At 59.8% G+C, this 25,704-nt stretch overlaps 1 protein-coding gene across 1 annotated transcript; it reads left to right on the forward strand.

The window, feature by feature from the left end:
• The first annotated feature begins 8,929 nt into the window (after nt 1-8,929).
• On the forward strand, nt 8,930-22,645 carry Ppp1r9b (protein phosphatase 1, regulatory subunit 9B). Its single transcript, XM_005394179.2, has 10 exons — nt 8,930-10,417; nt 13,825-13,957; nt 14,995-15,115; nt 16,595-16,699; nt 17,611-17,746; nt 17,954-18,106; nt 18,187-18,240; nt 20,307-20,536; nt 20,785-20,881; nt 21,035-22,645. The coding sequence occupies exons 1-10, from the start codon at nt 9,026-9,028 to the stop codon at nt 21,086-21,088; spliced, it is 2,475 nt and encodes an 824-aa protein (XP_005394236.1). The 5' UTR covers nt 8,930-9,025; the 3' UTR covers nt 21,089-22,645.
• The last annotated feature ends 3,059 nt before the right edge of the window (nt 22,646-25,704 follow it).

Here is a 25,704-nt window from a genome sequence, read left to right on the forward strand (position 1 = left end):
TCTCAAAGACAATTCTGTCCACATAAAGCTGCCGATGCGATGCATATTCGATAAATATCCCAACAGGGTATTTCACAGAGCTTGGCAAACTGGTTCTAAAATTCATATGGAAGAGTGAAAGCTTAAGCGAGGTCTTGAGGATTCTAACCGATACCAAGACATTTTTGAAAGCGATAGTAATTAAAACAATGTGGTATTGGTGCTGGGCTAGACAAAGAGATCAATAGAAAAGAGGGCCCGGAAACAGTTCCAAGCATGTGTGGGAATTTGATTTATGACGGGGGTGGCATTGTAACTCCGTGAGAGAACAGACTACTCAATAAGGAGTGTCGAGACATTTGGCTTTTCACATAAAGACTCTTCATATTATCCATTGATATTCATTCCAGATGGATTAAAGATGTAGAAGTGAAAAACAACAGTTTAATTAAGAGAAAATGTGGGAGATCCGAGAGTTAGAAAGGAGTCGTAGACCAGAGACCTGACCCGGCAAGATTGACTGATCTTACTACATTACCTCCCCCGAATCTCTCAGCTATGAAAACAGCATTAGGAACAACTTACAAAGACACGTAACAACCTGGTGGGCGAAGTAGTGGCCCGTGAGTCAGGTAAAAGGGTTGATATCCGGAATCTATAAAACCCTCCCTAAATCAGTAAGGGAGGGACAGGCCTTTTGAGTGCCATTCCAAATGGAGTCCCTCCCCTTCTTCTTCCATCCTGGGCCTCTGATCTAATTGAAGGGCTTGGGGTTTGAGGGAGGATGGGTCTTCCTTAGCCTCATCAGCAAACTGTGATTGATCTAAGTATAGCAATCATTTTATTCCTCTGGTCATTGATTGGTTCATGTGCGGACTTGAATTTGATTCTGATCACCAAGACAAGACGGGAGATAGATTCCCTGTGGTGCCCGTGGGAAATACTCTCCTGACTCTGACTCTTGTTGCCTGCAGCCTCACAAGGCAGTAAGCTTGGGACCATGTGGAGGCCCAGGTAAGAAGTAAGCCGGCACGATGAGGGTGGTGGTACCCTCATGAAAGAAACGTGGAGAAGAAAGGCGGGAGAATCTGCTCCTTGACATCACAGTTGAGTCTCTGAATTGAGCAGCTCTAGGATTCCTGGGATGTAAGGTACTCCTTTCTGCTCCAACCACCTCTACAGTGGTACCTCATTCACAAACTCAGTTCCTTCCATGATTCTGGCCGCAAACCAAATTGGACAAGAACTGAATCAGTTTCAATGGTTAGGTTCGCTGTTGGCCTTACAGAGAAATTGGGTTCGGTTCTTGTCCAATTTGGCTTGTGACCAGAATCATGGAAGGAATTCAGTTTGTGAACCAAGGCATCACTGTACTTGGGCTTGGTGTAGTTTGTACCTGAAGAGACCACAGGCTAACAAAGGGTATGGACATTAGTGAGTATGCAGAGGAAACCCGGGTGGCCAATGAGCAGGACCAGATGCTTGACGTCATGGGCAGGGAGGCAGATTCTGATGAGTCTACTTCTCACGCAGCAGACTGGTGAAAATAAGTCTAGCAAGAGCAAGTGTGGGCAAGGACATGGTCAAAACAGAATCTGTCTCTCTCTCCCCAACCCTCCCGCTCCCTTGCCTCCCTTTAGTTGTTTGAGATGGGCCTTTCTATGTAGTCTAGACTGGCCTTGAACTCATGATCTTCCTGCCTCAGCCACCTGCGTGCTGGAATTACAGGTGTGCTCCACCATACCCACCTCTAAACTAAGCAGTCTTACTCAGGTGCTGGTGGTGGGAAGATAAATGGGCTCAGTGCTGAGGGGAGCAGTTTGGCAGTGCTCGTCAGCAAGGAAGACCTACCCTGCTCCCCCGGATTTCTGCTTCTGGGCAGACACTCTACAGATGGGTTTAGAGTTCAGGCCAAGGGTGCTCATTGCAGCTCTGCTCACGATAGCAGATAGCAAAACAGAGGAAACAACCCAAATGCCCACTAGGAGAGGAACTGATACATACACTGTGGCTGATTCACATGATAAAATAGTCAACTAAAATGGACAAGCCAAAGCTATAAGTGGTACCGTTGGCTCCCTTGGGAAAAACATAGCAACACTCAGGAGGCTGAGGCAGAAGGATTGCCCTGAGTTTGAGGACACCTGAACTACATACCAAAACACAAAACAAGACAAAGTAAAAATTGAGAGGGAAAAGGTACAAAATGGTACATACAGTATGATGCTTGCTACATAAACTAAAAATATAGAAAGCACTACTTTATGAATATTTAAATATATTTAAATTTAAATAAATATTTAAATATAGGGAAAATAAGAAGTTAGGGGCTGTACTTTAAAATGAAGAAAATCCAGGCACATGCCATGTGAAGCAAGCTCAGCCAGTCCCTAAAGGACAGGCTGAATGAGGCACCTGATGGGGTCACACTCAGAGCCAGGCAAGTAGAGTGGCAGTGGGGTCAAAATTTGGAGATGGGAGGTGCTGGTGGCTGCAAGGCAGCGCGGATGCACCGAAGGTCACCTGCGTACTTACACATGGCTAACGTGGAGAGCTGCGTCTTATGTAGAGTTTACTACACTTAAAAAATAACAGTAATACAATAATAATACAGGGTGTACTGCAAATTTGTGACAGTGGAGAGGACCTGAAGGAGGACTGGGGAGAAGGAGGAGGGGATTTCACCAAACTTGAATACTTATTTTGCCTCAGACAGCTGAAGCAAAAATGATCCAGTGCTCACACAGGTGAATGCTACCGGTGATGCGATTCTCTGCACTATCCTTGTTTTGCAAGAACCCTTTCAAGCTAAAAGTAAAAATACAGACTGATTTTTCTTTTTTTTTAATCAGAAGATGTATCTGAAGCAGAACTGCCCAGAAGTGTCAGGGTTTCTCATCCCACCCCTCAGCCCCAAGGTCACCCGAAGTTCGGAGGACGGGTGTTCTGGAAGCTGCACCTGTCCCCGGCGCCAGCATAGGATGGCAGAGCCCAGTGGAGCAGTTGAGATCGGAGACGGCTGGGTGCTCTTCCCCGGACGCAGGGCAGGGGAACAAGAGCTGGCTGAAGAAGGTACCTCTGACCCACCTGTGCTGGTACAAGCCTGTCACCCCAGCCACTCGGGAGGGAGGCTGAGGCAGAAAGATTGCCAAGTTTGAGGCCAGCCTGGACAATTTATGGAGACACTGTTCCAAAAATAAATAAAAAGCCGGGTGTGGTGGCACACGCCTGTAATCCCAGCACTCAGGAAGCTGAGGCAGGAGGATCGTTGCAAGTTCGAGACTAGCCTGGGCTACAAAGTGAGCTCAAGGCCAGCCTGAACTGCATAGCAAGACTCTGTCTCAAAAAAAAAGAAAGAAAGAAAGAAAGAAAGAAAGACAGACAGACAGCTGGGGATGTAGCTCAGTGGTGGAACATTTACCTACTATGTGCAGGATTCTGGGTTCCATCCCTAGCACCAAAAGAAAAAGAAAAGAAGAGATTTTTTAAAAGGAGAAAAGGGCTGGGTGTGTACCTCAGTGTTAAGGTGCTGGGTTCAATTCCTAGTACAAAAAAAAAAAAAAAAGTAAGAAGGAGAAGAGGAGGAGGAGAGAAGGAGGAGATGTCAACAACAGGCCAGGCGTGGTGGTACACACCTGAAATCCCAGCACTAGGGAGGCTGAGGCCAGAGGACCGCTGTGAGTGTGAGGCCAACCTGAACTACTTAGGGAGCCCTTGTCTTACAAAAAAAAAAAAAAACAAAAAAACAAACTAAAAGTCCAGAAACAAAAAGATGATTCTGGGAGCCAGCCCCTCTAAACTAGAGAGCAGATAAAAATAGAAACCATCAAAACACTGAAATGTATATTATTAGCAGTTGGAGCAGGCAGTAGAAAGAGTTCTTCGAATTTGCTGATGACAGAAAACATTGCCTAATCTTTGCAGTTCTTTTTTTCTTTTCCTTTGACCTCCATGCACATCACTGGAGCTCCCATGGCTACGACTGTCTGCAAAATACATATTTACAGGCCTGCTAAACCCAGCTAAATATAGGCTTGCCTCTACAGCAACCGATGATTTAAAGAAATTTCTTCTCTGTCCCACTCTTTCCCCCAACCCCCAACACACACATACACACACATGCACGAGCACGTGCACGCGCGTGCGCGCACACACACACACACATGCGCACGCGCCCCAACTCCTCAGTCACCCGCCTGGTCTCCAAGATGCATCTGAACTTTCCCAGAGCCCTGCAGTGCAGTGAAGATGTGGATGGGCGGAAGGAGAGAAACCAGCAAGAACAGGGAGCAAGCGGTCTCCCTGCTGTGAGGGGACCTTGGGCCCTTTTCCCTGCAGGTGCAATGGGGAACCTTCGCTTCAAGAGTGACTCCAGAGCTGGGATATGGCTCGGTGACAGAGCGCTTGCCCAGCATGTGGCGTGTGGCATCTTGGGTTTCATCCCAGCACCATAAAAGAAAAAAAAAAAATCCCAAAGGATTTGGAGGACGTGCAGGGCAGGTAGGCAGAACTGCTTATATTCCAGAATTTCACATAATGAACCCTAAAAGGAAACCAGAGGTCCAAAGTACCCTGAAGGCTGACTCAGAGCTGCAGATACCAGTTTTCATCCTCAGCTGTACCTGCCCACACTCCTGTACATGCGTACGAACCCCTGCATGTTTGGACCCACGCGCAGCCAGAAGCAGCCAGCAGCGCCCCGACTCCCGTGCGCGCTGTGCGTGTCGAACCCACTCAGCCCTTGCAGCAGCATGCCACGGTGGTGTCGTATCTCCATGGCACAGGGGAAGGCGTTTGGCAGAGCTCCTTCACTTAGAAGGAGGATCCAGGGGCTTCTAATTAAAGTGGTCTGGCTTCAGAGTTTGTGTCCCGCCAGGCTTGGTGGGGCACACCTGTAATCTCAGCACTCTGGGAGGATGAAGCAGGAGAACTGCAACTTCAAGCCCCATCTGGGCAATGTATTGACTTAGTGAATAACAGTGATTTTAAAAAGCCTGTGTTCTGCTCTGCTCCATATGGAGTGGGAGACAGACACACAGACTCAGGGACACTCTGACATTCAAGTTGAGCCGGTTGAGGAAATTGAGGCTTAGGCAGGGGAAATGACTGGCCCAAGGGCACACAGAGCTTGGAAACCTGTACCCTGGTCTCTTTCTTCTAAAACTGGCTAAACCACTGCTCAGCCCTTTGTACTGCATTCCCCTGGGGTGGGGTCAGGGGCCCCTCCAACACCGCCACTCAAGGTTGAGCTCTCCTGGAAGTAAGGGTGCCCATGCCCACACCTCCCCAAGTGCCCACAGAAGTCCTGGCATGCAAAGAGAGGGCCCAAAGACTACTGGCTTATCATAGCTTGTCCGAAGGGCAGCGTCTAGACTTGCCTCTGTCCACATGACCTCGGCCACTTCCAGAGGCCGTGTCAAGGCCCCAGGGCCGGGAAGAGAAGCCAGGCTTGGCACCCAGCCTGTGGTACATCAGCCTGCAACCACCATCCTTGCTGTGGCACTCAGCACTTAAAACTGTACAGCCTGGAGCAACGGAGGAACTGTCCCCAAAGAGCACCTTCCCAGGCCTCCCTCATCACCTGGAGTGGGCCCGGGAATCAGGCAGGATGTCTCTGCCCACTGCCGCCTCTGCCTTCCAGCCAGTGCTGGAGAGCGTTTCTTTCCCCACACTCACGGCATGCTCTGGGCTCCAGCCCTCCTGGGCCTCAGTTTCTTCTCTCAGAGCAGAGGGCGTAAGTGACTTGTCCAAGGTCACCTGCCTAGCAACAGTAGAGTCGAGATCTGAACCCTGGCCGATACTCCACCCTCCACGCCAGGGCAATGGAAAGGCCTGCCCAAGGTGATCCTTCCAAGATCACGATGCACCTTGCCTGAGGTCTCTACCAGGGCCCCAGGAAGAGAGAGGGTGCTGAGTTATCTCAGGACTGAGCTGTAGGGAGTAGGTAGGGCATGAAAGGTAGGCAGAAAACAGTCCATGTGGATCTCAGACCTCCCAAACGTAGCCCCGCCTCCATGGGGTCTGGGCTACACACAGACTGGGGGGGGACAGAGGCGTGACACCTGCGTTCACAGCCATGTCACGGGGCAGCTGCTTTGTGCCTCATCTCAGGGAAAGAGGGATGGCAAAGTATTTACCCCTTTCAAGCCGGGCCTGGTGGCACAGGCCTATAATCCCAGCACTCAGCAGAGGCACTTGGCCCGGTACTGTGCCTCAACCAGCACAGGAAGATTGCCATAAATCAGAGGCCAGCCTGGGCTAAGAGTGAGTTCAAGGCCAGCCTAAACTGCAGAGTAAGACCCTGTCTCAAAAACAAACCAAAAAAAAAAGGATTTCTCTCTCCCTAAAATCCTGCTGTGGGTGATGCCTGGCTAAGCCAGGAGCCCGTGCAGTAATAATCCCACTCATTAGCTCCAATCGCCCGAGCTCCAGGCTGGCTCAGCGCCTTTCTACATCTCAGAGCCCGTGAAGGTTTCAGCCTTAGCAATTTCTGGACAAGGCAGACTCTGGCATCCTGATATTCTAGTTCACCCTTAGCTGCTACTGGAGGTCCTGGGATCTCTGGACCTGACAGCTGGCTCTCCAAGCCTCTTCCCACCCTCAGAAGCTGGGGGCTCCCCCACCTGGCCAGCAGCGTGGGCACAGACCCCTTGGGCTGGGACCAGGGAAGATGACTCACCACAGAGGGTGTGGGAGATTCCGGGCAGAACACCCAGGGGCCTGCACCCTCCTGCTATCCACACGAGAGCTTCTGAGGACACTGCCCCGTGGATTCCCAACCCCCAAGGAGGTGCGATTTGGTTTTCTCCCAGCTGCCACAGAGGGCTGGAGTGAGGTTCGAGCCCTAAACTTGAGCTTGGAAACCTAAGTCCCAAACAGTGTCCCTAAGTGAGGCTGCTAAGAAGGATTTGGAGGGGAAGGGTGGGGGACTGGCTTCTTCACTCTGCCACATCCCCAAGTGCAGAACTGGGGAGGGGTAAGTGTCCCGGGAAGCTGGACAGAGAAGGTGGCACTGGACAGCAGAGATCTGGGATCATTTCCGGCTCCAGCTCAGAACCCAAAAGTTCCCTCCCCCTTGGCAGGAATCTGTGGTTCCTGGCCACTCCCCATCCCAATATTCAGGGTTCCCAGGCAGCTTTCCCACACCCCAACCCCCCTCCCCCACATACTCTTCCGCACGTGCTGACCGGTGAGCATCGCCCCAAAACCCACACACACCCCTTTGTGGAGGCTTAGGAGGGCTCTCTTTCCCAGCCTTCCCAGGCCAACAGGGGAAGAGTGGGAGATAAGGAAGAGGAGGAAGAGGATGGTGGGGAGGAGGGCGGGGGAGTCGGCTGAGGCTGCAGGAAGGCCTGAGATGCAGGAAGCAGCTGGGAGTGGGGGGAGGCTTTGTGCCTGAGTTGTTCCCTGGGTCCTAGCGTCCATCTGATTCACCAGTTTCTGGGATCTGCAGAAAAGAGTAACACTTCTGGGCCTGTCCAGAGGGTGGGCCCTCACCCCCCCGGCCCTGACCACTGGGAAGGATAAAGAGTGGCCCCAGCCCCTTGCCGTGTATGTGAGGAACGTCAGGACCGCAAAGCAGCAGAGTTTTCAGGACAGGGCACATGTAAGTGACTGGCACCTCCTGCCACCCTAACACACACACACTGGTACTCAATGGTTGGGTCCTTTAAATCAGAGACCCAAGTTAGAGCTCTCCTGGGGCAACTTTGGCCCCAGGCCTCTAGAAGTCCTCCTCCCAACCCCCTTTTTCCCGTTTGAGAAAGACAAGTGCCCGGGCAGGGAAATCCAGACCAGATTCTACCCCCTCTCCAGTCGGGGTGCAGAGCAGGCTGGCCACAGGACACTCTTCAGACTCCCACAGGGCAGCTTTGGGGATCCCCTGCCACTGTGGGTGGGGGCGGTCTCATACACACACAGGTCCCTGCAAGGCCAGCGATGCTGGGCCAAGGTTTAACACCCACAGTGTTGCAAAAGATGGAAGGGAAGCAGCTTCCCGGCTGCAGGGCAGGCTGGGGCTCTCCTTCAGGAGGCCTGGGAGCGGGCCTAGAAATCTGTATTTTTACCAAGTGCCTGGCAATTGTGAGGCTAAAAGCCCTGAAGCCTAGGAAGGAGCTATAGGGACCTGGAAAGCAATACCCCTTTGCCCCTCCCCACAGAACCGTGGTCCCACTGGGGGAGGAAAGGGGCGGCCCTGAGACCACGGTGGCTGGATGGCCCCCTCCACTGAATGGTCGTGCGCTTAAGTGCGTTGTGACGAGCCACACATCCAGAGGTCGGAGGGCAAGGATCGCAGAGGACTGGCCCAGACCCAGGGGCAGCGGAAGGCTCTCGGCCACCGGCACAGAGGGGCAGGGAGGCCGCGACACGGGGGTGCAGGGGAAGGGGAGGGCCCACAGGCTCCGGCCCCGGAAATCCGATCCCTTTAGGACCCAGAGGTGCCAGTCCCCCAGCGGCGGCGGCGAGAAGGGCAGCCGCTCGGTGTCGGGCAGCCGCCGCGCCGCCGGAGCCAGAGAAAGACCGAGGCCGGGGCGCGGGGGGGAGGGAGGGAGGGAGGGAGGTGCGGCGACGGCCCGGCTGGCCTTGAGCCATGGGCGCCGGGGAGCCGGGCGCCCCGAAAGCCGAGCCCCGCGGCCGAAGCGGGGGGCGCCCGCGTCGCCAGCCCCGGTGACACCGCCTCGGACGATGTAAGCGGGCTGGGCGCGCGGTCCCAGCGGCCCCGGCCGCCGCTTTTCCTATTGGGGTGGGTGGGGGCGACCGCGCCAGGCCGATCGGGGCGGTTTTTTTGGGGGGTGGCTGTCTCCGGCAGCTTGACTGGGGGAGGCGACCCACACTGGGCTCTCGGAGATTTTTTCTTTCTTTCTTTTTTTTTTTTTTTTTAAAAGCAGGGTTAACTGTTATTGGCAGCTGGGTTTCTGGGAGACCCTAAAAAGGCCTTTTGGGGTTTCTTTCTTCCGGGGGAGGGGGCGGTGGTCCCGACTTGGCCCGCCGCCTGCTGGAGGGGCGCAGCGGGGAGCGGGGGGATGCGAGCCCGGCTCCCCCCACCATGATGAAGACGGAGCCGCGGGGGCCCGGGGGTCCCCTCCGGAGCGCCTCCCCGCACCGCAGCGCCTACGAGGCCGGCATCCAGGCGCTGAAGCCGTCCGACGCGCCCGGGCCAGACGAGGCACCCAAGACGGCCCACCATAAGAAATATGGCTCCAACGTCCACCGCATCAAAAGTATGTTCCTGCAGATGGGCACCCCGGCTGGGCCGCCGGGCGAAGCGGGCGGCGGGGCCGGCCTGCCCGAGGCCCCGCGCGCCTCGGACCGCGGTGTGCGCCTGTCGCTGCCGCGGGCCAGCAGCCTGAACGAGAACGTGGACCACAGCGCGCTGCTCAAGCTGGGCACCAGCGTGTCGGAGCGCGTGAGCCGCTTCGACTCCAAGCCCGCGCCCTGCGCTCAGCCCGCGCCGCCGCCACACGCGCCGTCCCGGCTGCAGGAGACGCGGAAGCTGTTTGAGCGCAGCGTCCCCGCGGCCGCGGGGGGCGACAAGGAGGCCGCAGCGCGCCGGCTGCTGAGGCAGGAGCGCGCCGGCCTGCAGGACCGGAAGCTGGACGTCGTGGTGCGCTTTAACGGCAGCACCGAGGCGCTGGATAAGCTGGACACCGACGCCGTGTCGCCCACGGTCAGCCAGCTCAGCGCCGTCTTCGAGAAGGCCGACTCGAGGACCGGCCTCCACCGAGGACCCGGGCTGCCCAGGGCCGCGGCTGCAGGGGTGCCCCCCTTGCACTCCAAGCTGGTCAGCAAGCGGTCCCGCGTGTTCCAGCCGCCGCCGCCGCCAGCACCGCCCGCGCCGTCGGGGGATGCCCCGGCCGAGAAGGAGCGCGGCCCCGGGGGGCACCCGCCCCCACAGCACCGCGTGGCCCCCGCGCGGCCGCCCCCCAAGCCTCGGGAGGTGCGCAAGATCAAGCCGGTGGAGGTGGAGGAGAGCGGGGAGTCGGAGGCCGAGTCGGCGCCCGGGGAGGTGATCCAGGCCGAGGTGACGGTGCACGCGGCACTGGAGAATGGTAGCCCTTCGGCCACCCCAGCCAGCCCCGCGCCCGAGGAGCCCAAGCCCCCCGCAGCCCCGGAGGAGGAGGAAGCGGCGGCTCCGGCGGTGGAAGCCGCGCCAGAGAGAGGGGTGGGCAATGGCCGGGCCCCGGACGTGGCCCAGGAAGAGGTGGATGAGTCCAAGAAGGAGGACTTCTCGGAGGCGGACTTGGTGGATGTGAGCGCCTATAGTGGGCTTGGGGAAGACTCCGGGGGGAGTGCCCTGGAGGAGGACGAAGACGAAGACGAGGAGGACGGAGAGCCCCCCTACGAGCCCGAGTCGGGGTGCGTGGAGATCCCGGGGCTCTCGGAAGAAGAAGACCCGGCCCCGAGCCGAAAGATCCATTTCAGCACCGCACCGATCCAAGTGAGTGAGCCCCCTCCCCCCGCCGCCACGTGCGCGCGGCCACCCCCACCTCGCCTCCCCAGCAGGCCGGGTTTGGCAGGCTGACTCAGCCCCTGCCACCCAGCCCCCTTCCCAGAAGTCCTCTCCCTAGGGGGGCGTGGGGGAGTTCCAGCTGTTTGTCAGAGGGACACAGCTTTCAAGTCTGGGGCAGGATTGGCCGGCCCGGACCTGCCCTCAGGTTCCCCCGCGGCGCCCCGCCCCGTCTAGCACCCACCCAGCCCGGGACACCTGCGTTCCCTTCCTCTCCAGGCTCTACTTCCTCTGCCTGCCAGAGCCTGGGGCTGGGGCGGTGTGACGGGATGTGGGTGTCCGCGGGAGACTCTCTTCCTTACATCCTGCACCCCTGGGAGGAGAGAGGTCAGGGGCTTAGAAATGCTCTTTCCCATGTGAGGGAGCCAGGAACTTCCCGAAATAAAAGTGTAGGGGACTCGATGGTGGCCCCCCACCTTCACTTTGAAGAAGTGAAAGAAGGAAGCAGTCACATGGCCATGTGACTGGGGCCTTGGTCCCTAGGGTCTGTGCTGGGCCGGCTTTCCGGGTCCCCATTGCACAGGGAGAGGACACTTGGTGTGACCCTGGAGGGAGAAGGCCTTCTGCAGGCCGCGGCAGAGAAGGGGGTGGGGCCAGGCCATCCCCCACAGTGGCTGGCAGAGACCTGCATGCCTTTGCCCTACCGGACACACTCCCTTGGCCTTGGCAGGTCCCAAGTGTGCTGTCACATCCTCTGGGTACCCTGAAAGAAGGTGAGAGCTTCCCCTTTTGGGGAGGTCTCAGTTTCCCTCCACCCCCCAACCACCCTTATTGGTGATTGGTTTGTGGCTGTGCCTTGTGCTTTGAGATACCCGGAACTCTGAGGGGTGTCCCCTGGGGAGAATTAAGAGCCCAAGGCCACCCCCACTTCCCTCTGCTGTCCACTTTCAACTAGTTCATTCAGCCTGGATGGCTGTCTCTCACCACCCCAGGCCCTGCTCTGCCAACCCCAGGGTGAAAGCGTCCGGGGCCTGGGACTTTCCTTGGCCTGTGCCCTGCCTGGCCAAACCCTGTTTGCTTGCCGTTTCCATAACTACTGCACAGGAGCCAGCTCCCACCTCCCAGCTGGGCGAGAGGCCTAACTAAAGGTTACCAGGGTGGCTGCTGCTCCCCTCCCAGGCCAGCCCCTGCCCTGGCTGGGATCTTGAGACCCCTTTCCATCCCCTGTCCTCTCTGTCTTCCAGGAAGGAAGTCAGGATCTGCCCCCCCCCACGCCACCCCCAGGCTTCTGAAAAGCCCGATGGCCTCAGATGAGCATGGCTTGGGCTTCCGACTGTCTATATCAGACACCTTACCCTGACTTTTCAGTAAAAAATAGCACATGATTTGGAGCAGAGCTTCCTGACTCCCTGGTGACTGAAGCTGGCTGCCCATCCGAGAGCCAGGGCGCATGTGCAGGCTCAGTGACTTCTGGCCTTGCTGAGGATTTCCTCCCCACCCTGGTGCAGAAACCCCTTATTTTCTTCTCTCTGGTCTCAGGCTGGCACTGATACTGAGTCCAGGGTCTCTGCCCCTTAGATGACCCAGTTGTTCCCCTTATGGGGGTAGGGGCTTCCTTGGAGGGCACAGAACCCTGCTCCAGACTGTCATGGGGTTGGGGCAGGACTGGGCGCAGGGCCCTTGGATACAGAGGTGATAGGTGGTCTGGGGTCTTCTCCCAGCTGGGGATTCCTGCAGCGGGCAGGATATGAAAGGAGTACAAGAGCTGATAGGCTCAGGAAAGAGGGGAGGGAAAGGCCAGGACAGGCTGCAGGGTTCCTGGAGGTCACAGGGTGTGTATCTGCGTGTGGACCAGAGGAGGGTGGTTGACCAAGAGAAGGATGGGGACCCACTTTCCTGGGCCCCTGTTAAGTCAGGGGCCTCCAATAAAAAAGTGGGCCAAAGCCGACTTGATGTGTCCAGGCCTACAGCAGCCCCTGGGGCACCTTGCATTGGGGACAAAGTCACCACCAGAGCCAGCCCAAGCGGGGTGCACTGCCATCCTGTCCTACCACTGGCTGACCCTTGTGACCTTGGGCAGTGCACTGGTGTCTCAGATTGTTCGTGGGGTGGGCAACCCATTCCTCCGAGGAGCTGCTGGGCAGATGTTGGGAGAACTGTCCAGGGACCACTGCGTGGTGGCCAGAGGGACTCTGCGGGCCTGAGCCTGGGCATCCTGATGCTGTGACATTGAGGGCACTGAGCTCAGTGACCACACGGGCCTATCCCCGCCCTGCCTCCTGTCCGTTTTCCGAGCAGCCCTCCCCGTCACCATGGCTCTGTGCCGGGGGTGGGGGTGACGGGTGACACAGGACAAAGGCTGGGATGCAGAGTGCCCAGGAGCCTTGCTTCTGGAGCGCAGGGGCTCTGGCAGGGGCCGTGGGGGAGACAGCGTCCCAGTCCAGCCCCGCAGCTCCAGGGCAGCCAGCTGACAGTGCCGCTCGCCCCCGCTTGGCTCCAAGTGCCGCCAACCTGTCGCTGCAGGCGGCAAAGCCAGAGGAGCCCTGGTACCCCAGGTGGTGTTCATGAACCTCCCACAGGGGCGCCCCCTCAGGCCCAGCATCAGGGGCTGCTTCTCCACGACTGTCCTTTGAAGGGGCGGGAGCAGAGAATGCCAGTGGCGTAAAGTCCAGCAGGAGGGAGGCAGCAGGAGGGCAGAGGGGATGATGTGGCGGGGCGGAGGGTGCTACCTCCCTAGTCTGTGGGCCCCCAGGGGTGGGTCCTGTGGCCTGCCTGGGCCTCCAAGTGCCTGGGGAGAGGAGACGAAACTCCGGGTGGTGCCCAGCTGCAGGGCATGGCCTGGGCATGGGGCCTGATGGGCACCTGGACGCGGAGTGCCTGTCCTCCATGGTGGTGCGCAGGTCCTTCCTGTTCCCTCCCCTGGCCTCAGTGTCCACTCAGTGAGGACAGGGGGCATCCTGGGACCTCTTGCCTCTCTCCATCCCTCTGTCCTCTCCCCTCCCCCTCCCCATCTGGCGCCCGCTGGCGTCCTCTGCACCCTTCCTCCCCCCTCCTCTTCCCCTCTCCTGCTCAGCCTGTTCCCCTCTGCGTCTGCGTCTTGTGTCCACCCTCGCCTGGCTGGCTCTTGGGTCCTGTGTCTCGCTCTCTCTCTGCCCTGGATGCCCTTCAGGAGCACGCGGGCCATCCTGCCCGGCCTGTGCCGCGCTGCGCAGGTGGGAGCCACCCTGTGGATCCGAAGGCCGGGTCCCCTTCTCTCTTGTCCCTCAGGCTGCAGAACTAGGAGGCCTTTACAGTGTTGTGGGGGGCTGTCTGGGCAGGGACAGGGTCTGTGGCAGGAGGGGTGGGGCACTGGGGGCACGAGGCTGCCCCCCTGGCCTCTGACACGCCACCCTCCCTAGGTGTTTAGCACCTACTCCAACGAGGACTACGACCGGCGCAACGAGGATGTGGATCCCATGGCCGCGTCCGCCGAGTACGAGCTGGAGAAGCGGGTAGAGAGGTTGGAGCTGTTCCCTGTGGAGCTGGAGAAGGGTGAGAGGCTACACGGGCACACTGGGCTCTGCCCTGGACCCTCGGGGGGTTCCCCAGGACGTGCTGGGTCCCCCACCCCATCAGCTCCCACCGCAACTGTGCACCCCGGCCAAGCCCCAGCGCAAAGGCACCACCTGGTCCGCCACAGGACTGTTACCTCGTCTCGGGGCGCTGTGGAGCAGGTCCTGGGCTCTGAGATGTGGCGGGCACAATCAGGCTCCCGTGGGAGCAGACCGGAAGGGCAGCCCCTAGCGCTGTGCCTGATGTGCCATAGCGACATTTAACAGGAGCTGCCCAGACTGGGCGGGGGTCCCCAGGAGGGGGCAGGAGGAATCGGGGGGGGGGGGGGGCTGAAGATGGAGGAAAGGCGCTGGAAGGGTGTGCGAGCAGGGCCAGGAGCCCAGGGCAAGGACACAGCCTGCTTCTCTGAGGTGGCTTGGAGCCATCGCTAGGGCTGGAGGGAGAGGTACACAAGAAAGACCGCAGCAGGCTGTGGGGGCAGAGGCCACCATGGTGTGGGCTGGTGGTGGGCCTGGGAGGTAGAGTCAAAGGACCTGGGCACTTGGACCTGGGTGGAGGCTGTGAGCGGCAGGGAGGAATCCAGGTACCTCCCAGGCCTGGCAGCTGCCGGAGGGTGGTGCCAGCCCTCAGGAGAGAGCGCAACCCGGAAGTCTGGCTGGCCAAGAGGGGCCGGGCCATGTGGCTGGGGAGTGGGATTGAGGGGGTGGCCAGCACCAGCTCCTTGGTCGGGGAGGCTCTGGGCGTAGGTGAGGTAGACCAGAAGGCTCGGTCCAGGTCCTGTCAGGGCCCCCGTGCCACCTGTCTGCATATACTCCTGCTGCCCGGGCCCCTCCCTGCCCGACAGCTCCCGGGATGAGGCGAGGTGCAGGGGGTGGACAGAACCGTGCCCCTTTCTAGTGTTGGGGGACATCCGCAGAGCTTGGGGACAGCCTCCTGAAGGGGAGCTGTGCTCTAGAATGGGGGTTCAGGTTGAGGGACATTCAGTCAGCGCTGGCATTTGCCCCTCTGCCCCGCAGACTCCGAGGGCCTGGGCATCAGCATCATCGGCATGGGCGCCGGGGCCGACATGGGACTGGAGAAGCTGGGAATTTTCGTCAAGACCGTGACCGAGGGCGGCGCTGCCCACCGGGATGGCAGGTACCACCCCACTCACCCATCTGCGGGGCGGCTGCTGGGAGGGGATGGGGAAGTCTGTGACCTGCAGGTGTTCCTGGGTCGGGCGGGGCGTGAAGGAGCCCCCTCCTGCGTGTGTTCCGGGAGAGGGGGCTGAGGCGGGGCGCACACGGTGTGGGGTGCGTTGGTCCCTCGGGCAGAGCGCGGCCGTGTGTCCCGAGCATGTCTGAACACTGAGCGTCTGACTCACTGGCTGGGGCCAGGCGCCAGGCAGGCAGTGTCCAGGCCTTGCCCTCAGCAAGCCAGCAGTGCTGCGAGCTAGACAGACACGAGACAAGGACACAAGGGACCGGGACACGTACAGAAGGCACCCGCAGGAGGCCTGGGTCTGGGGCACAGGAGCTTCCTAGGGGAATGATGCCGGAGCTGGGCCCTGATGGCTGAGTAGGAGTTAGTGAGGTGGAAGTGTGGGGAGCCAGGAAGCTGGGGGGCTGGGAGCCCAGAGAGGCCGGCCTGGGACGCCCTGGAGCTGGCTGGCCTTGTTGAGCAGCTGTGCCTGGAGGGCCGATGTCAGGGAGGATGTCCTGGGGCTGGGGCCAGCCTCATGACCTCTGGGAGGTGTGTGTTCCCTGGGACAGGGCCAGAGGTGCGGAGGGCTGTCAGCCAGCCCCAGGAGTGTGTGTGGCATGCTTCGGGATGTGGCCTCCGTATCGGCTCCTCTCCAGCTGACCGAGAGCAGTAGGTGTGTGTGAGGGCTGGCCACTGCGGTCCTGCAGTTAGAGGCCTGCTTGGCCCTGTTCGGGGGGCTTCTCCCTGTTGTAGCCCAGGTGGCATGGAGGGCGGCTGTGGACAGAAAGGGTGACGGCCCCTGCTCTTTCACTTGTGCCTGCCCCTTGCCAACAGTGCACTCCAGGGCCCATCTCACCGTCACCTGTGGGTAGTTTGGGGAGTGCCCACGTGGGACAGCCACTGGCGACAGGCCTCACCTTCCCAGGGCCCCTCCCTTCGTCATCTCTTCTGTGGTCCAGACTGGGCCACCCTCTCCTCTCCCCCCGGGTGGAGGACGGGGCTCCAGGTGCCATCGCTGGGGGCAGGGGTGCACCCCTGTCAGCATGTGGGTCTGTGTGTGAGTGCAAGAGGCACTCCTCCGGTCTCAGGCATTTGGGGACTTGGGTGTGGGCCGGAATGTCCTTGCACGAGGACAGCCTGGTGCATGTGTTCGTGGCAGAGGTGAGTGCCCAGGATGTCATGCCAACTGTGTGGTGTGGTGGAGGAGGGCACACGAGTGTGACTGTCACGTGAATGCACCGCCCCCCTCCCAGTCCTGGCGGCCTGTGTCTGCGAGGCTGGTCTGGCTTTTCTGTCCACAGAGGGGCCCGGCTGATGCCTAACCGTGTAGGCAGGCAGACAAAGGACCAGGTCCCTGTGGGGTCTGAGCCTGGCTCGCATTTCTAGTGGGAGGGGCGCCCCCATGACCCCCTTAACCAGAGCCCCCTCCTGTAGGATCCAGGTGAACGATCTCCTGGTGGAGGTGGACGGAACGAGTCTGGTGGGAGTGACACAGAGCTTCGCAGCTTCAGTGCTCAGGAACACCAAGGGCCGAGTGAGGTGAGAGTCCAGGGCCGGGCGCTGTGTGTGTGTGTGTGTGTGTGTGTGTGTGTGTGTGTGGCTCTGCCACCTGCCACATCCGGTGCCTGGGCCATCCCCAGCTCCCCGGCACGCTGGTGCTGGCCACCACTGCACGGGCATGCAGGACATCCCTGTCCCTGCAGAGTCCCCTTGGCTCTATTCTGGCTTCCTCCCTAAGAACCAGGAAGTGCTGGGCAAACGCCACCAAATTGGGCTCCCTCACCCAGAACGTGCCCCTCCCTTCTGGGAGGACTCCTGGGGCCCCGAAACTTTGAGCGTGGTCTTCAGAGCCCCCTGTTGCCCTCCTACCGGGAGCTTCGTGTTTAGAGCTCATTCCCTGCCCCACTCCAAGAGGGGCACTGCCCCCAGGAAAGGGTGGTGGAGAGAAACAGGATGTGGGTGGCCACGGGGAGGAGGGGCTGCAGCCTGCAAGTTCCACTATTTCCGCTTCATCCTAATCGCCAGTCACCATCGTCCCGCCCCTTCCTGAGCTCAGGGGGCGGGGCACAAACCCAAGACAGCCCCCGCCCCCCAGCGCTGCCCCTCGTCCTCTTTGCTGTTCCCCTGCCTCGTTTTCTCCCCTGTGGGGGGAAGAGCTCCCTGCACTGCGGCTGCTCCACAGCCCATGCCCTCGGCATCCCAGCCCAAAGTTTGGTTGACATCCAGCTCCCCAAACTGGTCAGGAGGGCTGGGGGGCCTTGCAGCCTCCCCTGGGAAGGAAACCCAGTAAGCACCCAGCACCCCATTCATTATTAACACTGCTGCCTCTTGATCAGCATCTCATCTCCCCTCCCCTGGGAGACCTGGGTTTGGAGAGGGCAGCACCAGCGGGGACCATGGTGGCATTCCCAGCTGAGGACAGGCAGGGGATGACGCTGGTGCCCCTGCAGGTTTATGATTGGCCGGGAGCGGCCGGGCGAGCAGAGTGAAGTGGCCCAGCTGATCCAGCAGACTCTGGAACAGGAGCGATGGCAGCGGGAAATGATGGAGCAGAGATACGCCCAGTACGGGGAGGACGACGAGGAGGTAGGGACTCGGACGCAGTCGCCCTCTGGTGGTTACATGAGGTAGTACAGCCTCTGGTGGAGTCGTCACTGGCGAGGTTTCCTGGTGTCAGGGTAGGTGTCTTACGGGGGAGCTGCCCCTGCCTTGAGGGGACTTCCCAGCTCCTGGCCAGACAGTTGCTGCCCTCAGCCCTGGTCAGGGGGCCCACACCCTTGTGCCCCTTCACAGACGGGGGAGTATGCCACCGACGAGGACGAGGAGCTGAGCCCCACCTTCCCAGGCGGTGAGATGGCCATCGAGGTGTTCGAGCTGGCAGAGAACGAGGACGCGCTGTCCCCTGTGGACATGGAGCCCGAGAAGCTGGTGCACAAGTTCAAGGAGGTGGGAGGAGGGCCTGGGGTGGGGGGTGATGGTGGGCAGGGGCTGCCCTGCAGGAGCTGAACGCCACCCTTTGCCTACAGCTCCAGATCAAACACGCTGTGACCGAGGCGGAGATCCAGCAGCTAAAAAGGAAGGTGAGGGCGTGTGTGTGTGCGCGTGTGTGTGTGCGCGTGTGTGTGTGTGCGTGTGTGTGTGTTGAGGCTGGGGACCAAGGGCAGGAGAGGCACAGGCACCCACTGAGCAGGCTGCCGGGAGGGAGGGGCCGCAGCAAGAAGAGCTCAGCTCTGGAACCCTGTGCTCTGCTGTGGCTGGCCTCGGTCCCCTGCAGGTGGAAATACTACCAGCCTTGTGAGGATTTGGTGAGAGAGGGCCTGTAAATCCGTACCACAGTGCCTGACAGAGTAGGCCCTCAGTCTGAAGGCAGAGCACGGCTGGGTGTGGGTGCACGCTTGTCATTCCATCACTGTCGAGACAGGAGGGTTGCAGATTCAAGCCGAGCCCAGACAACTTAGAGACCTAGGGAGACCCTGACTCAAAATAAAATAAAAAATGGGCTCAGGGTGAAGGCTGTGGGTTCAGTCCCCAGTACTGTTAAATACAACAACCAAAAACTCAAGAATGTTAGCTGGACACTGTGCACACACCATAATCCCAGCTACTTGGGAGCAGAGCGAGGATCACAAGTTCAAGACCCTCCTGGGCGCTGGGCGTGGTGGTGCACGCCTGTAATCCCAGCACTCGGGAGACTGAGGCAGGAGGGTTGTTGGGAGTTAGAGACCAGCCTGGGCTCCAAAGTGAGCTCAAGGCCAGCCTGAACTGCATAGTGAGACCCTGTCTCAAAAAGACAAAAAAAAAAAAAAGAAAGAAAGACCTTCCTGGGCAACTTAGCAAGACCTTGTCTCAAAATAAAAAGGGCTGCGGATGGAGATCCATGGTAGAGCGCCTGCCTAGCACATGCAAGGCCTAGGCCAGTACTGGAAGTAAAAAGCGCATTAGCTATAGCTGTGAAGCACCCTAGGCCACACCCTAGATGGCTGTGTCTGCGCTGCCCCGCACACGTCCTCTTTGAGAGCCCTGTGATAAATGGGAACTGCCCCAAGGCGGACACCCACACCCACAGGGACACTGCCCCTGCACACCCTGTGACATTCCTCCTGGGGCATCAGCCTGGATACCCAGGCCTGCCTCCCCGGGTGCTCTGGGACATGGGTGTGGCCATCTCTCAGACTGCCGTACCTTGGAAGAGTGTCACAGGCACGGTGATGGCAAAAGCAGCCGATCCTTCTCCTTGTGGAGCTTAAGAGTCTATACACTGCTAACTGCCAATGCAAGCAGGGGACTCTAGGAGAGACGGTGTCAGTGAATCCCTATAGCAGAGGGGCCCAACCCAGCTTGGGGGTGGGTGCTGCGTACTGGAGTCATGGGGGGCTTCTCTCAAGAAGTGACATGCTGAGAAGAGGAGCGGGTGGAGCAGCTAGGTAAGAGGGGGGCTAGACAGGACCTTGGCAGCAGAGGGGCAGCACGTGCAAAGGTCCAGTGGGAAGCTCTGTGTGGTCAGGGGATATGGAACAAGGGGTATTCATAGCAAATAAGGTGTCAGGGGCTGCTAGATGGTGGCTCCTAAAACATGAGCATGCTGAGAAAGGAGGCATCAGCTTGTGAGGAGGAGCAGGAAGGAATGCAGGTTTGAGGCCTGGCGCCCGTGAGGAGGTGGGAGGTAGGGCTGGAGGCCGGGAGTGAGGCTGGGCTGGAGCTCGGGATCTGGGGCTCAGGGCACGGGGTCGTGTGGTCCTGCCACATGCAGAAGTGTGGAGAGAACAGGGATCCAGACGGAATGGTTGGGGACTGGAGGTCCCCTAGGAACTGCAGAGGGGCCGGATTGTTGAAGAGCCTCAGCAGCAGGGCCTGGGCAGCAGGCGAGGGCTGAGAGGACAGCAGTGATGACCCTGCCCCTCCCCATGCCCCGCTCCTCCACATCTGCATCTCACAGCCCTGGTGTGCTTGGGAGGCAGGTGTCGCTCAGGTTTTATGGAGATGGGGGTTCCCTGTCCCCTGTGCCAGAGGTGGTCCTGCCCTGGGTGTGGCGTGGGTGCAGGAACCAGGAGCCCTAACTGGGAGCCCTCAGGCTGGGGTAGTCGGGGCGGGCAGTGGGCTCCCCCTCTGCAGGAATCCCCCCAACCCAGTGCCACCCCCTCCTCAGCTTCAGAGCCTGGAGCAGGAAAAGGGGCGCTGGCGGGTGGAGAAGGCGCAGCTGGAGCAGAGCGTGGAGGAGAACAAGGAGCGCATGGAGAAGCTGGAGGGCTACTGGGGCGAGGCCCAGAGCCTGTGCCAGGCCGTGGATGAGCACCTGCGGGAGACGCAGGCCCAGTACCAGGCCCTGGAGCGGAAATACAGCAAGGCCAAGCGCCTCATCAAGGATTACCAGCAGAAGTACGTGGCAGGGCTGCGTGGCTCCCAGCGGAGCACAGAGGTTGGCGGGCCCCAGGGTGGGGTGCTGGGGCCTGCTTGGTAGGCGCCAGAGCCAGCACCAAGCCAGACCTCAGAGGCCTCAGGGAAACCCCGGGGCCTCCAGAACTGGCCCGGTGGAGCTGAGCTGAGGACGGTGCTGAGGACCCTGAGTGCCCCCCATGGAAGCCTGACTGTACTGTCCGACCCACTGTCTGCCTTGCCCGTCCCAGGGAGATCGAGTTCCTGAAGAAGGAGACCGCACAGCGGCGGGTGCTGGAGGAGTCGGAGCTGGCCCGGAAGGAGGAAATGGACAAACTCCTGGACAAGGTGGGATCAGGGGACTGCGGGTCAGGGCCCATCCTTGGCGAGCACCACCCGTGGGACCCTGGGGTGATTCATCCTCGCCTAGGCGGGAAGAGGGGCAGGGCCCGTGTTGTTCCCCGGGGCCTGAGACCCTGCTTCCCCAACTTTGTTTTCCAGATCTCAGAACTGGAAGGCAACCTGCAAACACTGAGGAATTCCAACTCTACTTAACAGGAGTCATTCCTTGACTGGACAATAATAATCCCCTCCCACTGTCCCTGCTCCCCTGTCCCCAATATCCTCCCCGCCCCCTACCAGCCTGGGGACAGGTGCCCCGACTCCCCCACCCCTCCGCCCCACCTCCTCCAGCTTCAGGGACCAGAGGGCCCATTTCACAGGCCCCCTCTCGGTGGCCCAGGCAGACAGCGGTGGCTGGAAGGGCGGCCTCCTATTCGCCCTGTGGGGCTGAGGCACAAGGGCTGAGGGAAGCCAAGGGCTGGCCTGGGTGGCGGATGGACACAAGGACCTGCAGACCAAACTGCCAGACTCTACAACCTCCAGCCTTCGTCTCTGGACTGGAGTGGGGCTGGGGCTCCCCCGGCATCTCACCAACTGGAGGCTGCTCCCTGCCTGTGGGGCTCCTGGGTGGCCCCTGGGTCTCTTGACTTGAGATTCTACCTTCGTGGCCCTCCCTGTCCGCATCATCGTGCTGTCTGTCGCGTTCCCACCCTCCCTCTTGGGGGGTTGCCTCGACACCTCCTGTCCCTGCTCCCTATCCCGGGAGGGATAGAGTCCCCCCCACAGCCCGGAGGCTGGGCCTGGCCCTGCACTGACCTCCCCTGGATCCTTCTGGAAACGGGGTGAGAGTAGGGAAAGGGGAGAGTCCAGGACACCTGGTCCCCAGCTCCCTCCTGGCAAGGGCGGCCGCCCTGACTCCCGACTCCCTGTGCCTCTCCTTGCCCAGGTGCCAAATAGCCATAACCTCCTCCTCCTGGAACTGCTCCCGCCTCTGGGGCCCGGGGGTCCTGGCTGAGCCTGGGAATGCCCGGGAGGAAAGGGGGTCAGCTTGGGGGCCTGGTCCTTGGCAGTGGCCACTTTTCTCGTTGGAGAGCCAGACCCGCCCCGCCTGCCCTGCCCTGCCCTGCCCTCCCAGGGCCACATCTGGAAGCCTTGAGCGAACATCACAGAGATTCAGCCTCAACCGACCTTCAACCCCCACCGGTTTCCCATATTTTGACTGGAGGGCAAAATTTTACTACTTCTCATCTTTTTGGAGACCAGGGCTGCCCCCTGGTGGCAGCCTGCTTTCTAAGTGAAACCGACTCCCCCATTTTAATCCCAAATTAGGGCTTGGACCAAGGGAGGTAAGACACACCCCCCTCCCCTATAAAATCCATTTTTGCCACTTCCTCTCGCCTCTGCCCTGAGCCTGGGTTTTGGTTCATTTTTTAAAAAAATCTACCCTGTTCCATTCGTTTCAGCTTCTCCTTGTCCCCTGTAAATTCGACATGCCATCGATCAGTATTGCCCGTCCCTCGCCCCCTTCCTCCCCCCCCCCCCCCCGCCCCAAAGTGCTGGCTGTCTCGGTGCCCCGCCCATGCGCTTTGCCCGGGCAGATGGAGGGGCGGGGTCGCGGGCGCTTCCGGCTTCCCGGCTCGCGGCTGCCCCTGCCCCGCCCTTGGAGGACCCAGTCTCTGTATATAATATATATATGTATGTATTGTTCCCGGTTTTGTACGGACCATGCCCTCTGTCAGGTCGTCCCCATAAATGCAGCCCCAGAGCTTGGATGCCTGGTTTCTTGATTCACTGGAGCGGGAGGGCTTAAGGCTACCTGACCCTGAGCTATTCCTGTAGGGTCCTAAGAGGTTTTAAGCAGATCTTGCCCCCACCTCATGCCAGCCGTTCTGGCTGCTGCCCCACCAGCCCCAGCACTGAAGGGTCTGGGGTGATGCCAGCGCTCAGGACCAGCTCTGCTGGGTCGGAGAGGTCAGGCTTAGGGAGCGCAGGAGCTTCCAGCAGTGCCTAGGTGCCGGGTGCACACTCAGGACTGAGGTGAGGTTGGGTCCTGTGGCTCTGCCCCAAGTGAATGCTTGCCTTCCCCTCCCTTTGCCTTAAGGATCCAAAGTCCCAGTCTCAGGACCTCTCAGGGTCATCCTGGCTTCCGGACACCCCAAGATGAATGGCCTCTACCCCAACTGCGCGGACAGCTGAGGCTGCACTCCCTTGGGGCTGATTCTTTCACACTGGTCACTTTCCTCCCAGGCCAAAGTCTGGCTTCCGGTACCCCCACCCTAGATCTACACCTCAGGGTCATGTGGGACCGGTTCAGTTCTGCCATGCGCCTGAGACTCACCTGGGGACAGTGACCATGCTTCTCAGGGCATCTCCTGCCAGTGGATCATGCTTGGAGTGTTTGGGAGCGCCAAAGACAGATCCAGGTGCTGAACCCATGATCACAGGCCACCAATCTACAGCATTAGGGGGCCGAGAAGTGGCTCAGGTGGGCCTTGCTGAGCGGGGAGGCAGACAAGAACTGAGGTCTTCTGCCGCCATGCAGGCAGAGTTGTCCCCAGCTGTCCTGTACCCTAGGGGAGAGGCCTTGCACACGTTCTGAAAGATGGGCCAAGTAGCCCCTCGTGCCTAAGCCTGAGTGTGCTGGTGGCTGGGGATGCTGGGTGTTTCTCAGTCCTGTGTGGAGCTTGTCACTTTGGCTTCCCTGTCCCATCCCAGTCCCCGTCCCTGTCCCCTACCCAGGTCACCTGGAATGCTGTAGCTCTCAGGGGCTTGAGCAGGTTTCCCACAAACCCACACTTGCCTTAGGGGACAGGAATCAGATAATGGGGATTTTTAAGCTGCCAGGACCTTAGGTCTCTAGGAACAGGGGTCTTTCCAAGTCCTGTGGTCTAGCAGACATCCTACCCCCCACACACAGCCCTCCCCTGCCTGTCACGTCTTTACATTGAATCACCCCCTTACATTGAATCACCCCCAACCCCTTGGGATCTACAGGGCTACAGAATCAATTCCCCATTCCAGCCCACACCTGTCTCAGCAGATGCCTGCAAACCACATCCTCTTTTTAAAACATTTATATGTGGTACTGGGGGTTGAATCCAGGGCCACACACATGCAAATGCCAGGCAAGTGCTCTACCACAGAGCTACACCTTCAGCCTTCTCTTCAAAGTTTTATTTTGGGACAAGATCTGAGTATGTTGCCCCGACTGGGTTCAAACTTGCCATCCTGCCTCAGACACTGGGATTACAGGTGATGCCGCCACATCCGGCAAACCCTATCACCTTGAAAGACTCCACACAACCTTACATGTTGCCACCAACCTGTCCCTAGGACGCCAGTCTAGCCAGAACCCCTTGCCTGTCTGCAGACACCCACCCCCCAATCTCACAGGTCTCTTGCGGTACCCTCAGCCCCTGAGGCTGTTAATTCTGTCTTCACCTACAGTCCCAGGGTCCCCCTTGCTCAATATGCCACTTTCCACAGCCCTTGGCCTGCAGACACTAGGTAAGCTGGGAAGTGCTTGGGGGAGCGAGGCGTGCCCCCTGCCAGCCCTGCCAGCCCTGCCAGAGGGTAGCTGGCTGTTGGTGATGACATTATCGCCCCTGGCTGGCCTGCCACCAGGTCCAAGTCTGAGCTCATCCATCCCCACCCCCACTCAGCTCCTGGGCTCCCTGCATCCAGCCAAGGCCCACTTCCACCCTGGACCTCCCTTCTCTCTCAGCTCTCTGTGCAGCCGGCCCCCGCATCCTGTCCGTTTGTTCAGTCCTACATCTTGCATAGTTCTCGGTCTGATCTCCAGTCTCGTGCTCCCTGAGATCCTCTCTCAGCCTCCTGAGGGGGCTCCCTGCTTCTGGCCTGCGCCGCGCACGCAATCTGTTCCCCAGTGAGGAGACCCAAGTTCTTCCTAAATGCAGGTCCAAGCACCTCCCTCCGCCGGTAAACTTTTTATTTTAACGCCACCACCCCACCTCACCCCCACCCCCGCCACCGTTGGTAAAGTACTGCAAACCTGGTCGGCACCTCCCCAGCCTCAGCTCTTCTCTGGTTCTCTCATCCGCAAGACTAAGGTCAGGGTCAGGGGAGCCACGCATGACCTTTACAAATTTTTCCTGTCCCCAGCCCTAGGCCGGGCCAGGAGCCCTCCCAGCGAAGCGTCCCGTGGGAATCAGGGCCCCCTAGTTGTCTGCACCCTCCCCCGACCGTCCGCCGCAGTCCTCTACATCTCCGGCACCAGAGCTGGCGTCTCCGTGCATGTTTGTTGAGTGAATGAATCAACAGACCCTCCCAGATCCTGCAAAGGCGGAAGGTCGTGGGTGCCAGGGTGGTGCGGCCTGCTCCCGTCCCCCCACCCACCTCGCGCAGACGCGGGGGCACAGCGTCCCCCGCGGTCCCACAAGTAGCTGCGACTCGGGTCCCGGCCGGCCCCGGGCCCTCCGCCCCCGCCCCTCCCTTCCCGCCCTCCCCTCTCCTCCCCTCCCCTCGCTCTTTGTCTCCGGGGCGCTCCGTCTCCCCGCTGCGGCCCCTGTACCGAACCGGGGACCCCCGCAGACCCACTAACTGGACGCTGCGCGCATCCGCCTGGCGGGCGGGGACGGCGGGGCGGGGCGGGGCGGGAGGTGGCGCTCGCGTGCTCCCGCTCGCTGTTGCACACACACGCGCACCCGCACACACGCGCACACACAAGCGCGCACGCACGCACGCACCGAGCATCCTCCCGTCAGGTCTCCCGGTCCAGCCCCGCCCGCGCCTCCTGCTTCCTTCCCGCAAACCCTCGCCCTCCGTCCCCGGCCGGGGCCCGCGCTCCCTTCCTTCGCGCTCCGCGCCGG

This window comes from Chinchilla lanigera, unplaced genomic scaffold (assembly GCF_000276665.1).
Source record: "Chinchilla lanigera isolate Chin_1 unplaced genomic scaffold, ChiLan1.0 scaffold00050, whole genome shotgun sequence".
Lineage (NCBI taxonomy): Eukaryota > Metazoa > Chordata > Mammalia > Rodentia > Chinchillidae > Chinchilla > Chinchilla lanigera.

What these genes read in the sequence shown, in the direction of transcription:
- Ppp1r9b (XM_005394179.2), top strand. Translation starts at nt 9,026, where the DNA reads ATGATGAAGACGGAGCCGCGGGGGCCCGGGGGTCCCCTCCGGAGCGCC. An exon ending in ACGGGGAGGACGACGAGGAG is followed by an intron (nt 17,747 to 17,953) that starts GTAGGGACTCGG and finishes GCCCCTTCACAG; the next exon opens with ACGGGGGAGTATGCCACCGA. An exon ending in ATCAAGGATTACCAGCAGAA is followed by an intron (nt 20,537 to 20,784) that starts GTACGTGGCAGG and finishes TGCCCGTCCCAG; the next exon opens with GGAGATCGAGTTCCTGAAGA.